General features: G+C 41.8%; 1 protein-coding gene across 1 annotated transcript in view; it reads left to right on the forward strand.

Moving 5' to 3' along the window:
- Positions 1-2,621: 2,621 nt before the first annotated feature.
- Positions 2,622-17,906, forward strand: part of SLC16A10 (solute carrier family 16 member 10) — a 62,517-nt gene continuing 47,232 nt past the window's right edge. Inside the window, exon 1 of the mRNA XM_032184895.1 lies at positions 2,622-3,003. Within this exon, the coding sequence (XP_032040786.1) occupies positions 2,622-3,003 (382 nt within the window). The remainder of the gene's footprint in view (positions 3,004-17,906) is intronic.

Raw genomic sequence — 17,906 nt, forward strand, 5'->3', positions numbered from 1 at the left:
AAAATAAGTATATCCATCAAATTTATAAAAATCATATGTGTTGGAGAACCAGATTTTGCGAGTCTACATTCCCAACAATGTGAGGAGAAAGGGAAAATAGTCATTTCATACTACTCCGGGGGAAAGCAGCACTTAACAACTGTAAAATAGAATCTATTATAAAAATGTCCTGAAGCAGAAGTTGCACACAATATGTTCACAATGGTTTTAAAAATAAAGGATGTGTTTTTTTAAAAAAAGTGGGAGGATTAATTGACAGTGTTTATGGGAAAACAGGGAAATGAAACTGCAACACATAAGTATTATATTGAAAAACATATGGAGAAGGAATTAGTCTTATGCTTAACTGAGCACTGTCCAAAACAGGAAAAAAAAAAAAAAAAAAAAAGTGGTTCTTGCCTCGTGCTAGTTTGACTATATATCATATAGGTCACGGGGCCCCATTCAGGAAGGTAGCTGAAGTGACCCGAGGAGTCTAGCTGAAAGTTAGAAAAACATTGCAGTGCCTGTAGAAGTGGGACCCTCCCGATCAGCCACAGTAAGATCCAGTCTCGGATTTCGCCCTTGTTTGTTTCAGTGTAATCAAAAGTTTAATTCAGTTAATCATTGCTGGCAAACATAATGAAGATTGAATCTGGTTTCTAATGAAGGTTTGCTCTCTCTGAACAGCTCCAAACAGTTATATCGTGTGCTGGGTGAAGCCAGACTTACTGTAAGAGCGCTCAGCAAGATTTGGAGAGCAACCTTTGGACAAGGAGTCACTGAAGAATGTTAAGTGTTAACTTCTGCATGTTAAACTGCTTACGAACTATTCTGGACATACTTAAGCTAACGATAGGTTTGGGTTTTTTCACAGGCATTAAAACTCGTTCCTTGGAGGGAACAGATGTGTTTTCCAGTGGTTGGCCAAAAGTTGTATTTGTTTTGACAATTATTATGTAATTGATACAACTGTGCTATGTTTTGTTAGGGATATTTATTTGTTCCACATTCTACTGTTGTTGTATGTGTATGTTCAGTGTGTTTAGATTTAGCCTAGACCGGCATGGTTAGCAAGACAAATGGAGTGTGCAGCAAGATCGGTGCATCTATACAATGTATTTCATTTTTATCATGTGTATTTTTTTTTTTAATTTATGTTAAAACAGTTTGGAGGCCACTAGACATGTAGATGTAAAAAATCAAAGGTTGCTTGATTCCCAAGGCCAAGCATTCGTAGATCCGACACCTTTTTGGTGTGCGTTGTTGCATGGGATTCCTCTACATGCCCGTGTGTTTTTCTTTCTTTAGCTCCTACATTTCATGTGGAAAGCGACTGAGTAATTTGTGCAAAGCACGGCACAGTGCTTTATTTTGGAATAAGTATTATTTCCCCTTGTGGCCACGGGTAGGTAGGAGGAAGAAGGAGGTACAGGGACAAAAAAAAAGGAAGATAATTAAGTGGGCAGCAAGTGTGTTGAATGGCGTGGTGAATATTTGCCCTGGTCCTGAGGGGGAACCCTCCAGGTGCCATGGACGAAGGACGATGGGTTTTGGGGCTGATTTAGTGATTTTTCTTCAAGAAGCTCCTCTTCCTCAGCAGGCCCCAATGGCCTGGGACGTGCGTGGCTGCCAGCCACACACCCAGGCGGGTTTGTGGGGAGTTTGGGAGCGGGATCAGCGGTCCCATAACTTCTGCCATCTTAACACCCCTGCCCTCAGCTTTCCCCGGCCGTTGGCTGTGGGGAGCAGAGGGCGAGAGGAAGCGTTGGTGCCTCTGCGAAAAGCGGGAAGCGTTTCACGAAGAGTGCAAGCGTGGTGTTTTCTCTTCCTTTCTTAAAAAAAAAATATAATAAATAAATAAATAAAAGAAAGAAACCCGGGGAGAAACAGTTCCACCACGGTGGAGCTGTCCGGGGGAGCCGCCGCTCCCTCAGGGCCGTGAGGGGAGCGGGAGCCGCAACGGCCGTTAACGTCCACGTGTGTGTGTGGGGGGGCGGCTGGGGTGAGCCTTTTGGGGTGTTTTTTGCCCTTTTACACATTATTATCGTTAACAAACAGCAGGGAAAGGTTGTTTTTTATTTTTTTTTTTAGACTTTCCGCACCTCTTTGCGGGAGGACACCCGCCGGGGGGAACCGGCTCAGTTCGAGCCCGGGGGGGGGGGGAGCGCGTTTAACTCCCTCCTCCACCCGTTTACAGGACGGGGGTGGGAGGGTGGGGGGGCGTGAGGCTGGGAGGTGGCCGTTAACGGCCGTTAACGGCCCCGCCACGAGCGCTTATCACCGGCGGGGCGGGCGGGGGGGGGACCGGAGGACGGGACAAGGGAAGGGAGGCGAGGCCGCGCCCCCCCCCCGCCCCCCGCCCCCCTTCCCGCCTCCCAGCCGGCAGCCAATCAGCGGCGGGGAGAAGCCCTCGCGCCGCTGCCGCCCCCCCGGGGGCTCCCCCCTTTTAAATTGAAGCGGCGGCGGCGGCGGGGGCGCGCGTGCGGGTGTGCGCGCGCGTGTGTGTCTCGGGGGCGCGCACGCCCGCTCCTTCAGCGCCGGGGGCGCGCTGCGGGATGCCCGCGGCCAGCCAGGGGGGGAGGCTGTGAGGAGAGGAGAGGAGAGGAGGAGGAGGAGGAGGAGGAGGAAGGCGGCCGAGGATGGCGCCGGTGAGCGAGCAGCCGGCGCCGCAGGGCGAGGGGGGTCCCGCGGGCGCCCCCCCGGCGGGGCTGCGGCAGGAGAACGGCGGCGAGAGGGGCCCGGCGGGGGGGGAAGGGGGCGGCGGGGCCGTGCCCCAGCCCCTGCCCCAGCCCCAGCCCCGTGAGGAGGCGGCGGGAGCTGGGGAGGGTCCCGGTGCCGGTCCCGGTGCCGGTGCCGGTCCCGCCGAGCCCCCCGAGGGCGGCTGGGGCTGGGTGGTGATGCTGGCTGCCATGTGGTGCAACGGCGCCGTCTTCGGCATCCAGAACTCGTGCGGCGTCCTCTTCGTCTCCATGCTCCAGCACTTCGGCGGCAGCCAGGACCGGCAGATGGCCTTCAAGACAGGTGAGGAGGGGAGGGGGGGGGTGAGTGCTTCTCGCCTTTGCAGCGGCTCGTCTGTCGTAGGGAATCGTAACGAAGTTGGTTCGTTTAGGACACAGCTCAAAATGTTAAAAAGGAGCGCTGAAATAGCCAGCGTTGCCTCATGGGTTTTTGTTTCTTCATAATAATAATAAAAAAAAGGCGTCCCAGTGCAATCGCCCTGCTGAGGTGTTAGCCTTCTAGGAAACTTGCAGCACAGACTGGCTACAGACCTTTAAAGCTGCTTTGGAAATCGTCTTCCTCAACTCTGGGACAAGTTGGACCTGAAGTTGAGATGCAGGAGAAGAGCCCATTCCCTCCTCGCTCCCCCCAGCTTAATATCTCTGTCTCGAGTCAACAGCCAAGGCAGGTGCTCACCGAGTAAGAAAGCTGTGGTGGAGCACTAACTGCACTCTCCAGTGCTTCAGCTGTTTGTGGTGCCAGGTAAGGTGCCCAGCTCCACAGCTCTTGAGCTGGGAAGGCGAGGTGCTGTGCCTGTCCACACATCAGGTATCACAGCGCCTGCCCCCAGGGGCAGCTGGATGCTTGGGGCCGGGTGCCTGGTCAGAGGAGGTGCCCAAAACACCTGCACGTGGGGCTGGGAGCCACTGGCAGGTCACAGGTGAGAAATGACACCGGTGGCTGCTGCTCCCTTCTTTTGTGGGGCAAAGGAGTAGTTGCTGCTTCTGGGGACCTGGTTCTCTGCTGACCGCCTTCCAAAATACAGCACTTGTGCTTAAAAAAACGTGACTTGTTAGGTTATTGTGTCGAAGTCAATCAACAAGAGGAGGGAGGATTGGGATTGCTATCTTCTACCCTCCAGAAAAGTAATTGCGCCACTGGTTTGAAAGTGAGGTGGGATTGAGGGCGTGCTCCACCCATGTTTTTGACACTTCGCTCAGCCTCAGAGAAAGAGGGGGGTGGGACCTGTTTTTGTAGCCTAGTTGTTTTGCAGCCTGTTCAGAAAAGCAGGAAGAGTTTTGAGTCCTGTTGGATGCAGTCACGGTGACCTGCATCACTTCTTTCTTCCGAACTTTATTAAAAATAAGCTACAGCTGCATTCTGGTTTTGTTTGTCGACAGGTGTGCTCTGGTTTGGGCCATGCAGATGATGTTTACTTTGCTTCTTTTTGATTCAAACTGGTGTAGGTTCAGGGGAAATGGCCTCAAATAGCTTCCTTGACTAGATAACTTGTGTGTGCGTGTGAGGAGAAGGGACTGCAAATACAGAAGTGCCTCCTGCAGCCAGCAGAACTGCAGCTATAAAGCTGCTCTCTCTTCTCACACCTGAGAGTACCCTGATGAGGGCAGGCACTGCAAGGACTAAGCAGCAGCTGTCAAACACGGCTTTTTGTTCCTTGATGTTGAGCTTTTGTCGTCTTAAACTGCTTGTCTGCTGTTTGTGATCTTGATGAGGGTAAGACCGAGAGTCAAACCGAACTAAAATTTTGATGCAATATTTAGCTTGTCAGACAGGGGATTTATGCTCAGGAATGGCAAAGTGCACTTAGGGTTGCTTTTATTGAACCGTTGATGGATTAGATGGCGTGCTGGAGAGAGAAGGGATGGCTAATGGATGAAAGTGGATGAAGTCAGTATGATTTTAGTGTTAGAGAAAACCCCAGCTGGATCATTCACAGGGTATCGATGATGGTACTTAATCTAGTTAGTCTCTTGTTCAAACTGACTGCAGCTTGAGCTTGTGAGTCAGACTTAGTGGATCTGAAAACTGGGATTTGTAGTGAAAGTTTTCTTGCTGTATGCTTCTGCTTTGAAATATAAAGTTTAATACTCAAATCTCTGGTGAGAGGGCACCTTTAAAATCCAGAATGGTGATTTGTGAGTACCATAAATATTCCAGATAACCTTTTCTGTGACCCCCAGCTGTTTATTCATAGTACTACAGAATCCAGCTTTTTAATATAATTACAAAATTACTTAGCTGTTGGCAGAAGCATGTGTGTTGCTCGAAGTTTTTATTTAGGACAAGCTAGTCGTCTGCTGACTAGTGTTTTCCTTGCAAAGAGGAACGAAGTAGAGTATAGCACGTGCTATTTTTGTTATTTTTTTTTTTTAATGGACAGATACTTAATGTGCATGAAAGGCAAAACAGGAGGAGGCAGAAGGGAGGAGAATGCAGTCAAGAAGCCTTGTAAATAAGGAGTGGGAGGAACCAAAAGTACAGGCAAGGCAGCTGGGCTATCTCCAGAGTGCAGAATCCACACTGGGTAAACAAGCTGAGTAACTACACTTAACATTGTTGCAGGATTTAGAATGATTGTTACTGGAAGAACTGACAGACTGCTTTACACATTCAAAATCTCTCCAAGGGGCACCTGATTCTGACATAGTTTTGATGAAAAACTTTTCACATAACTTGTATACAATACTTTGTTAATTATATTGCTCAAAATAGAATTGTCTTCATAACTTAAGTAATGCATTTTGTAAGCATTTATGTTTCCTTGTGTATCCATTTTTTTTTTTTTGTTCAAAAGCTAAATGATGCATAACTACAGAAAAGGAAAAGTTTCTAATGCTAAGTATCAAGCTTCTAGAAAAATGTGCCTGCAGTCTCAGGAAACCAGTCCTTTCACTGTTTAAAGCTCATTGCATTTGAGAAACAAGTTGGGTGGAAAAAAGATGTCAATGAAATATATCACAAGAATCTCATAGCCCTCTTTTCTCTTTTCAGAGAAACTTGTCAAAACAAAGGTTTAGTTTGGAAATTTGTTGTGTGGGAGGCTTGAGGATGGTCTGGCTAATAAGAGGTAAAGGGATCTACAAACAATTCTCCCTTGGCTTGGAGCAATAGAAGTTGGATGGTGAGACTTAGATTGACAGATAAAAATCCAGACCATGTTTTAATTAATAAAATGGATATGATGAAAGAAAGAATAATTAGTTCCATAAATTGATGATTATGAAGTTGTAATAGAGTAGTGCACATCAGAGCAGCTTGCTTAGTTAAATTAGTGGGACACTAGTTATAGTCATTCTAGTACAGTCCTGTGGTATGCAATATGTTTTTCAGTGGAGTCGTGAATTAGCAAATATAGCAAAAATGGCAAACTTAAGACTCTAAGGAAGAGGTGTGCTTGTACCAGTTTATTTTTATGGCCATCTTTAGAAGTAGTACTTCAGTTTCACAGGTATAAAAGTATAAAAATGACTGGCTTCTGTAACCATTGTGCACATAAGACACAGGTGCCTCAAGTTATGCCCTTGCCTGTGCTGCCTTTCAGACAAGCTGCATGCTCGACAATCTCCTTCAACCAGATCCTCATAAATGCAAAGATTTTTACTGTACTTTATTTATGAGGTGACAAGCTGGATGAAATCAAAATGCTATTGAATGTTGTACAACGTAATTTGCTGTTAGTGTATGGTGACGTTCTGCTAGAGCTGGTGGTGCTCTTGGAGCACTAAACAGCTAGCTGTGGTGTAGTGCCTGCCTGTAGCTCTGCTAACCTAGTTACATGCATCAAAGTAAATAATGAGTTCATGAGTTAACGTGAGACTGAAATAGTGTAAAACTATTAAATGAAACTTTTTTTGGCTTAATTTTTATTCGTAAGAGAAATGTATTGCTTGATGGCTCTTAAGACAGTGTTAAAACTGTTTCCTAGCCTCACCCTAAAACAGCAATTTCTAAACTCTTATTGAGCACTCTCATTTTTAATCCAAGTAACAAGCATCACGTGGTTGGACTGTGCTGCAGATAGAAAACCTGGATAGAAACCAATCTGATTTCCAAGTAGCAGAAGAAACTTTTTTCCTTCTTTGGTTTGAACATCTCATCTAAATGTTTTGCTGGGCTGCCATCTGACATTTTACTTTCAGGTGAAGTGGCTTAGGACTGGTGTGTCTGTGTGCAGTGCGTGGCTGGTGCGTATATGTATTTTCATGTGTCCCCCCCCATGTCTTTTCCTTGGATAAACCTCTCAAGTCTTACCAGTTTTGTTCCACGTGGAATATTTTCATGCTGTTGGTTCATGCTTTTTCTGTACTATTGTCTAATTCTTCTGTAGTCTTTTGTAAGACTGAGAAGAAAGGTACTGTGCCTCATACTCCAGTTGAGGCTTTACCATTTTATGGCATCAGTTTTGTTGGGATTTTGCATTATCAATATAACCTAATGTTGGCTGCTTTTTGTCAAAACCTGCACATAGTGCAATTCGGATAGCTGACTTTGAAGCTTTCCACTATGTATTGCTCCTTCATTTTCAACTTTGTTTTGGTTAATAGGTCCCAGTAGTCTGCTCACTTTCTTCTTATTCATCCATTTTGGCCAGTGTTCTTTGATGTTCCTCAAATCCCTTCCTGATTTTAAGCTAGTCTAAATAACTGCTGTCTAAAGAGGAAGTTAGCAAATTGTATGTTTATTAATAGACCCTCTTGCTAGACTCAGCAAGATGGACCAGTGTTGTTTGCCTAACCATAATGGTAATTTGTCTTTTAACTTAGTCTACTTTGCCCCCAGACACTAGTTTCCTGGTAGTATTCAGTCTTGCTTCTCATTATTTGATTGCTGTAGCCTCTTGTGACGCAGCATTGTTAAAGGTTCACCTGAAGTTTAAATGTTATTGGGCTCCTTTCCTTTTATTTACCTACTGGGTTTGCATGCCAAAATGTGATTGACCATTCTCAAACCGTATTATAACACACTTTTAAAATTTGTATACTTTTTTATGCAGTTTGGGCTAATGTGGTAATTTCAGGTAATCACAAACTGACCAAGGTTGGAAAGGACCTCTAGAAATGTTCTGCTGCAGCCTCTGCGCTCGCAGCTGTGTCCACAACAGCAGGGTGCTCAGGACTGTGCCCAGCTGGGTTTTGACTATCTCCACTGCTCCCCTAGAGCTCTGCTCTAGGCCATCACCTTTCCTTGTGTGAGGGTCCAGAAGTTCTGGGAAACTTCGTGTTTCCTGAACTTTATACTGAAGTTTACCATTCAAAGAGAAGCCTGAAGGTAATCTGAACTGAGGAACCGGGTGGTGGGTTCAGGGTTAGCTGCAGAATTGTTCTACTGTTGGAAGCCTCATCTCTATTTCAGTTCCTCATTTCTAGTGTGCTGTGGCTTAATACTTATAAAACACTAGGATGGGAATTGGTAAGAGTATTTGATCAGTCAAGTGAAAGCATCTTTTGGTTTGCTGAACATTAAGAAAATTTGGTAGTCAGAACTCTTGGTACTCTCTTGCCATTTACTTTCACAAAATGTCATGTAACATCATAGTGAAGAAGAGAAGGGTTTCAGTCTGGGTTATGAATAACAAATTTTAATAACAACTTTTAATAAAATCCCATCCCTCAAAAATCTTGTTTTCTAACAAGATATTCATAAAACTGTTTCTCAGACTGGTTTGTGTTACTAAGGAAAATAAGGACTTCCAATTAACATTCATTATGTTTAGCAAGCCATTGCCCAATTTGATATTGTTTCTTCTGTATGAACTGTAAGAAAGGAGATGGATTGACTTGCATCCAAGGTAATGTGGCACTTGCTGATAATAAAACTGATTTATTTTAGAACTGCTACTGTGGTAGAAGGAATAACAGATTTTTTTTAATAGATCTTTTACAAATTCTTAATCTTTTGTTTTGTGAACGCACATGGTTAAAGCAGCTGCAGCCTATTGCATTTTAATCTCCAGCAAATATATACAGAAAGGATAATGCTATGAGGAAACATTCCCTTGTGATCTTACATTCTGTTTTACTTCCATAAATCTAATTTATTAGATAATGGGAGTTCTGTTTTATATCCCGCCTTTAATTTTCATGGGAACTGGATAGGAATGACTTGTTGCAATAGCTAAGTTAGAGTAGCAGCTCTTCAGCAAGGATGGGACCAATTTAAAAATCATCAGTATTAGTTCCCACACATGGGAAGAGACTACTGGGATGTTGACGCCAGCCTCTTGCTGTTATTAGCAGCATGTCTCTGATCCCATGGAGCGCGGTCTCCCTTAGGTGGACTTGGACTACAAGGTATAAAGCAAGTTTCTTGTTGCCTTGTGGCTGTAAGAAGCAGGACCAGTGAATTTTCTCGCTAGCTATCTTTTGCAGTGTGCCTATGTTCAGTAGGGTTGAATCTGAAGCATGTACGTGCTCAAAGTACTCCAGGGTATGTTTTTTCCTTTTGCATTATTAAGGACGTTTATGTGAGGAACAATAAGTAATTTAAAGCACATTAGCTCGTTGTTTATTATTATTTGAATTTTGAACTAGTGGTGCTCTTGTAAAGTGGGCAGTAAAGTTCATTCTGTCTCATGGTCTGAATTTCAGTTATTTAATACGAGATACTTCACTAATAAGGATCCAAATAGAAAATGCAACTGGATAAGTACCCTAAAAAACAAGTTTGGTGACACATTTATAAGATACTTAATTTTTATTTTTTCTAATTTATCAATGCAGTGAGTATGAGCAGGGATAAATCTGCGTGGTGGAATGTCCCACATAAACTGGGATCTTTAAGCTTTGTGCTTCTACAGCCTAGAAGGAAAGATCATTCCATTCCTTTGGAACAAACAGCTTTAATAATTGCAAGTTCATTATATGATGACAAGGAACACTGGTTTTTGTGTACAAGGTAGGAAAGCTGCTCTGTTGCACAACACCATTTCTCAATTATAACACCACAAAAAGGATTCCTCTAATGAGAGAAATCCTCACTTGCTCTACTGAGTATTGCGCTGAGTGCTTATGAGCCAAAGAATCCAAGGAAAAAAGCAAATGGAACATTAAGATTTATTAAAGAATGACTTCTAGTGAATATTTAGATGGGCCTTCTCTTCAGAGGCTTTTTTTTTCTGTGCTCTCTGGTACTGGCATGGCAGAGCCCAGCTGTCCTTGGATTGACTGCTGTGAATTTGCATTGTTTATTTTCTACATCCAGACATCTACGATCCAAATGTCTCTTAAATAGCTTCTTCGTTTGCTCTGGACTAGAGTCAGGATGGCAGCTAAGTTGTATATAGGATAAACAATTTTACAACAAGAATGTTGGTATAAAAGAGAAACTGATTTCATATGCCCCAGGAGGCCTGTAAATTCTATTGAAAGCATCAGCAGTCTGACTGTTCTTGGGCTGTACAGCCAGGGCTTACTTATGACACAGGATCTTGTTGCTGTCTAATTAAATGTGCTGGGAGAACAACTAAAACATTACGGCATCAAATAATAGTGCAGTTTAGTTCAAAGTGGGCTTAGCAGAATCTCAATAGGATGTAGAAGTGAGACCGAAAGACTACTTGTTGCTGTGATTAGTGCATACTATGCTGGTTTCAGCGTGGTTTGAACTGGTTGGTGACACCCGCTGCTACCTAATGCTGCTTTTCTTTTCCTGAAAAGAAGTTGTGGTAATGGCGCCTTACCTAAAAATGATGCTAACATCCATAGCAAGTGCGAGTGAAATCAAGAGCCTGAACTGTGGTGCATATTTTGAACATGTCAGTGGTATGTTGTGTCATGGTTCAGAGTAACAATCTTCCCAGACGGTCAATTTAATGTTCCTCTATTTTTCCTCAAATGTTGAATACATAACTTAAAATGACTTCTGGGTTCTGTTTCAATTTATTTGTGAAAACACTGCCCGTGGCCCCTTGAGCTCATTTGTTTGAGGTGTCACGTGTGACAAAACTGAAGAAAATTGATTTTAAGAAGGCATTTATGGTTTGGGCACATAAAAGCAAATTGAAATTGCCCCTTATTCCTTTGTACCTTTTGAGTTATTTCCTATCTTCGAAATATTTATGTAGCTTAGACTCTTGAAAGCCCAACATAGCATTCCAAACTTGAAAGAAATTAAAACTATCAGCTTATAATTTCTGACACAGCTGGGTGCAGGCAGTGATCTAGAAAATTAAATCAGCACTAGGAAGTTGTCTGGAAGCTTAAATGTGCAAGCTTGAGATGGGTTTTCTAATCCTATCAGAGTAACCCTAATTTTTACAAATTGAAGCATGGAGCATTAGCAGTTTTCACACCTCTGTACATATCAAAATCTTTTGTTCATAGTGCAGCAGTTTAATGAACCTATTTAGTTTCATGCAGTGAAATCACTGACCCTTGAAGGTGTGCGCCGAGTGGGGAGGGAGTCAATGACAGAATGGGGTAGCTTAGTGGGAAGGCTGGAGCAGTACTGTGCAAAATTGATAGGGACAGTGTTACTCTGTGTATCCATAAGAGTTTATTCAGTGTGACCTAACTCTGGTGTTCAATTTTTATTACTTTTTCTAATAGTAGCTACTCATTTTCTTGTTTAAAGTCATTTCATATCTGTAAAGCCTTTATCCTTTGAAACTCTAATGAATTTCAGTTCAGTATTACTTGTATATTACGAATGTTTTGTGGCAAAAAACAGTGCCATGGGATGTTAGAGCTAGCCTCTAGGCTGGTCTCTGATTTAAGGAGTATAGGTTTGAAGGTATTAAGTTTCATTTTCACCCTCAGCAGTTATTTCTGGCATGTGCTAAAATCATAAATAGATAAACTATATATAGTTATTCCCCTCCTTGCTTTTCTTTTTTCCTGGTTTTATTTGGATCACTATGGGACTGTTGAAGCCAATGTGACTGTCTGAGGGCTGAAGTATGTTCTGGAAGTCAGAACTGGGGTGCAGTTGGAGCCTTCCTAAACAGCACTGCTGCCAAATCATTCAGTGGTGTTTGGCATCACGTTCTACCAGTAACACGTGCTCTGCTTTTATCGGTGTTTTTTCCTCTTGCCTTATTCTGCTTGTCTGTTTTGCTGTGTTGAAATGCAGGGCAACATGGACACTTTCAGGCAGCACTGCAAAATGAGTGATGTTTCTCCAGCAGAGACCTGCCAAGGTGCAGATTCAGCTCACAGTGTGTAGTCGATGGAGATCCAGGAGTATGTTCGATGGGATCTGCAGAGTTGCTCAGCTGGCCAGGTGCAGGCCTCTGCTTCAGGGTGGACTGATGTACCTTGCAGGTTACCCTACATGTGCTGACTTGAGTGGGAGTTTTGACTCCTCTCTCACACAGACACCTGCAATTGGATGCTTTAAGGTGGAAGTTGAATCCCACTCAGTGTCCCGTGTCTCATCTGAGCATTTCATATTTGTTGGTGAGCACAACAAAAATGTCATGTGTTTGAGTACCTGTTCCATTTGTACAGTCCTAGCTCTGGCAGGAACAGAACCCATGCTCCCTGACATTCACACCATTTCAAACTAGTAGATATCACACTTTCAAACTCAGTTAGTTGGATCTTTAGGGTTTTTATTATCAGAATTACCTTCCAATTTGAAGGTTCATCAGAGTCTGTCAAGATCACACAAAAAACAACACCCACGGAACTGTGTGATGCTCCGGTGTTGCGTGTAGTTTAGCTGTGTTCCATGGGTTGTCTTCCATGTGATGCCTTAGCTTCAGCCTCTAATTGCTCTAGAACATAGTTCACGTGTGCATGGAAAACAGGCTGTTGGAGGGCTCCCATGGCCAATGTTGTTCTGTGATTCTGTTTCTCAGAAAGACTCTCTGAACTACACAGTAGTTCATTTTCTTAATGGAATGCATGAATTTGTTTAATGTAGTTCTTAACAGTTAGCCTATCGTTGTAGGTGCTGAATTATTTTCAGTCATTTCTGGCAATAAGGAGCTTTTTCAGGAATGGTTGCAGTCAGTGGTTTCTTAATGTGCAAAGTTAAGCTACACAGAAGAAAAATCAGTATGAATATCTCAAGGCAGATGAAGTAGTTTATCAGCCTAACGTTGGTAGAGCTCTGAAGCATGTTCTCAGAGGCAAGGTGTAGCTGTTCAGTGTGATTTTTCTTATCTGTAACCTCTTGGCTTCCAGTTTTGATATTGGCCGGATTACAGGGTCCTGGCTATACATAACTGAGTGGTGCTGCCTGTCTGCTGTGTCCTAGGTCTGGAGAGTGATTTTGTGCATGCTGAGCCCTGGATTTGGTATGAGCTGAAAACTGGAAATTGCTGCTTTTTTGAAACTACTGCTCTTCTGCAAGTTGTTGTGGCAGGGCGTAACGCTTTGCCACACTATCTGGGAGATGCCAGCTGGCACCTGCCAGTTGCTATTTTTTTAATTGTAAAATATTGGCTGGGCTAGTGTGCCATAGGACACTTCTGGTCACGTGTCGACCTTATGAAGATGACTACCTGTAAATGAAGTTTGGAGGTTTTCCAGGTGAAAACTGTCTAATATCTACATTAGCTGACTAGCATTTAGCTGGATTATAAGTGAATAGAAGTGGAAGCATTTTGGTAATATTTTCTTATTCTAAGGAAAAGACTTCAGAAAATATTCTAACAAATAAAACTTGAAAGTATTCAAGTTTTAACAAGAACTTAGAGATACTTATGGATTATATTGGTATTGCAGGTTAGATAGTAGGAAAAACAATTGAAAAACTGAGCTTAAAGCCTAAATATATGCTGATTAAATATAAATATATGCTGATCTCTTGATTTTAAAAGTCCTGATTGTTTCACATCAGCAGTCTCATTTTTATATAAGCTAATGCATACTAAGTGTTTTTTAAATTTGATGTGTTATACTTGTTCTTGTGCTTTCAGTGTCTATGAAAATAGATCAGTTGATACAAAAATAGATCATTGGAATAGTGTGCTGCGTTTTGGCTTAAGCAGGTGTGAGGAACTAGTGTTGCTCCCAAGTTGCTGCATGCAAATGAAGGCCCCCTTCTTTCTTTTCTTAGAACTTGGTGTCTCAGTCCAGGCTTTCCCCCTTCCAGATACTGAGCAGCATCTGGAAAGGTCAGTGCTGCCCTATTAGGAAATGCCTAGAGGAGTATTTTAGTGTTTTATCTTTCTGAACTTGTTCACTTCTCTGAAGTAAAAACGTTATCTAGCCAATTCATTTCTTAAGAATTTGTTGTTGTTGTTTTGGTCCTCAGCAGCAAGATGCAGGGGCTCTGACTTCCTGTGCGTATGGGTGCTCTCAATACTTTGCTGATGCAAATAGCCACTGTGAAGCACAGCTTTCTACAGTTCCTGTAGCTGACTAGTTTGCAACTTGTTGCTTTTCCTGGCACTCAAACCAGAGAAGAAATGCAGGAAAATGAGATTACTCCTTTTTTTTATTTATTTTACTAGGCTTGCTATTATTTTTTACTGCATCTATTTTTGCATTCCTTTTATTAAATGAGTTAAAATGGTTTTCCATTTTCAGTCGGAAAGAGGGAAAGGTAAAAGTAACTCTTTAATCCAATTAATGTATTTTCCTGCTTTGATTCATTGTAATGACTTTGAGCATCTGGTAGCAATGAGCATGAACTGCTTAAAGTCACGGAAAACCAATCCCCATTATTTCTGCTCATTGAAGAGAATAAATGAATTACCAAACACTAATCTTTGGATAATTGCTCTATAAGCAGGACATCTTAGGTCTTAGAGAAATTAGTTTTGTAAGTTTATAGAACTGTCAGAACTAGTGAACTATTAAAAAAAAGGTTAACAAAAGATGAGTAGAAGCTGGGCTTTCTTTTTTGTTCATAATTATTGCAGTTGAACCTTTTGGGATGTGTTTAAGGATGTACTTATTGACCAAAGTTGAACCAAAGATGGAAACTTCTGTGGACATTTCTGACAGCAAAAAGCTAGAACATATGTGGAATAAGGTACAATATGTATTGCTATTATATGACCAGACCGTTTGGAGTTACTCTTGTTCATGTTGGGTTGATCTTCAGACACAAAAGGGGTATGTGCTTTTTAGCTTTGGCTTTAGACCGTTTAGCCTGTGACATTACGTCCTGTATGTAGTTTTCCTGATTCTCCCTTATTCAACATAACATAGGCGGGTTAGATTTCAAGTTCTTTTTGTTCTTGATATCTGGTTGTACTTGCATTTTGTCTTTTAGATACAGGTACCTGAAAGTCATGTTCCTTGTCACTGCTGGATGACATTTCTTTGCCTTTGGAGAGCAGCCTCAGGATGCTAGAAGACATTATTCACAGCTTGTATATTCACAGCTCCTACTCAGTAGCCCAGAGCTACCTTTGCTGCTTGGACCTTGATGAAGTCTTTTTATGTCTAGGAGCAAACTTCTTCCCCTCCTCACAGCCACAAACTAATTAGATAAAAAAAAAAAACACAAAACAAAACAAAAAAAAACTCAAATACACCTTAAAATAAAAAACAAAACTCTTATCAGGTCTTCCTGCTGACTCATTATTAAAAGTTAAGGATATTTGCAGGATAATTGAAGAGTAATTTAAGTGCTTCCTGGATCTTTCCAACCCGATGAGTATTTTCTGTCTCTAGATTATTGTTATAGAAATCTTATGCTTTTTTTTTTTTTTCGGGGGGGGGGGGGAGCAGGGCTATAGAAATCTGTATTTGCCTCTGTCGAATTGCTATTTTGCTGTTGATCTTTTCAAATGATACGATATGTTCCTTCTGATTTTATTACATTTTGTATATTAGGATTTCTATTACATTACATCTTTGATTAAAATTCCACAGGGATTCTGGCAAAGGGATGACAACATCCTGGTTAACTCAGATTAAATACTCTGGAAGTAATTGTCCCATGCAGTATGTTTCTGCCTGTTAATGAGAACTCTACGTCTTTCCTGTAGACAGCCTTTTCATTGTGGGATCTCTGCTTGAGACTTCCTCAATTTGGAGAATTCAGTTTTATTTGATCTCCTTTCACTTATTTTAATTACTGTCAAAGTATCAGGATATAACAGACTTAACATGTCCTTCCAGAATATTAATAACAGTGTACAAAGTGATCCCAGTAAGTCATGCTTTACTTCCATTTTGAGTTGTTGCAGAATTTCATGCTAGTGTTGCTGTAAGTTCATTTTCCAAGCCCCATTATGAATAGTAGGAGGAAAATCATTCAATATTCACAAGACTTCTTGATGTGCAAACAATTTTAACCAGTTAACAACAAATGCTTCTTTTACCCCTAAGGGCTATACCCTCCACAATCCTAAATGCAGTCCAGCTGAGACCTCAACTGGTCTGGCTGTGCTTTTAAAACCACTTTTCCTTAGACCCAGCCATGCTCAGACCCTCAGCTGGGTGGATGGGTGTTACAGCTGTTTTTAGTTACACACACTCTCTCTTTCTTAGTGTGCTGTGCATATTTGTCTCTCCTGAGGCATATTATAGCAGGCACTTGCACTCCCCTCCCCGGGAGCAAAGGGTGCTAATGGCCCCGCATGCCTCCCAAAGGCTACTGAGAGTGCTTGTGGTGAGCAGAAGAGGGCACAGAGGCTTCGGGAGCACTCCTCGAGAGTCAAGGATCCACAGCTTGATACAGACAAAGTATGCAGGGTTGTGTGTTGCAGATACTAGCTGTAAGTACATAATGTCTTTATTTGGAATACACAAACAAAACTGCTTCTTGCACACAGGGACTTCTGTTTCTGAATACACGCACAGACATTTCTAGGAAGGTGTAAAAGCAGAGTCAAATACAGCCCCCTGTTTTCAGATTCCTGTTTCTGCCATGACACATCTCTGGTGTTACCTTCATAAAACCTGTAGACAGTGGAAACTCGATCATTAAGAGGTCAGGCATGGTATTTGCCATTGCAGATACAAATTTTGATGTTAATATTGGTTAGCATCATTGATTCATAAAAATTAACCTAATTCAAGACTGACTGGAGTAGACATTCCTGTGGATTTTGTCCACTTCATGTGTTTTTAAATCTATGGCTCACCTGCACCATATACATGCAGTTGTCACGTGCAAAAAAAAGAAAATGCCCCCCATATTTTCCTTGGGTTTATAAGTGGTTTAACACTTGTCTTTCATAGACCACTGCTAGTAGGAACTTGTTTGATTTGGTATTTCCTAGTATCTTTTTATTGCTATTTTTTTTGCTGACCAAGGGAACTTGGAGATGGAATTGCTTTATACCTTTCTTGTGCACGTGTAAGAATAATTCTGGTGGCTATAAAACAAGATGGCTCAACTTCTGAATTACACAAAGTTGCTGTACACATAGGAACTTATGTATAGAATTTAAGAGTTTTGTGTGTTTTGGCTTTTAATAAGCAAAAATACTTTTATGGTAGAATAGAGCAATTGTTTAGCACCATGGGTATAAATGTAGATCCTGAAATTGCAGTCTTTGGTATAAAATAATTACTTTCATTGTCAGAATGCACTGAAGTTCACAAATGAAATTAAACATGGCACAGTATAAATGAGTCTGCTGTTCTTGTTGATGCTGGGCTTTGCTTTCCGAGTTCTTTCTGTAGTTACAAGGGTGAAGTTTTATTGGGTACACAAACTGTTAGAACAGTTTGTTGATTCATCTTTACCATAGCTATCATAACTTCCTGCTGGTGTATTGGATGGATGTTTTGCCTTTTAATATGTTCTAGGTTTTTGTTTAGAGACTAGGAATTCTATCAAATTTTAAAAATCAAGAACTCCTTTCATGCAACTGTTCATATTATTAATAAATCAATACTAATTCCACAACTCTTATATTACCGTGCAGGACAGAAGTCAGATTCCTGGGAAGAACTTGCATTCCTGTGCTCTGAGGCTTCCACATCCTTCTGTGTTAAAATGTTTGAGACAAAACCTGTTCTCATCCAGAGTTTAACTTTTGAATGCAAACTGAGAACACCGAATCATAATGAGATTTGGTAATGTTTAGTGGCCATGTCCATCCCTGACCATGCGGTTTGCTGTTTTTTTTGAAGGGCCTTGAATTGTTGTGATTAATGAGTGGTTAAATTCTACCAGTGTGCCTGGTGGCATGACTGTGGTTGAGAAACAAATGGTTTTAAACCCGATTATAAATTTTTTTTGTATAATTGAGTTAAACTTTTTGTTTTCAAGTTAGCATTTTCAGTGGTATGAGAACTCATCCACAGAGAACCAGAAGCTTCTGATGGAAA

The sequence above is a fragment of the Aythya fuligula genome, chromosome 3, assembly GCF_009819795.1.
Source record: "Aythya fuligula isolate bAytFul2 chromosome 3, bAytFul2.pri, whole genome shotgun sequence".
Lineage (NCBI taxonomy): Eukaryota > Metazoa > Chordata > Aves > Anseriformes > Anatidae > Aythya > Aythya fuligula.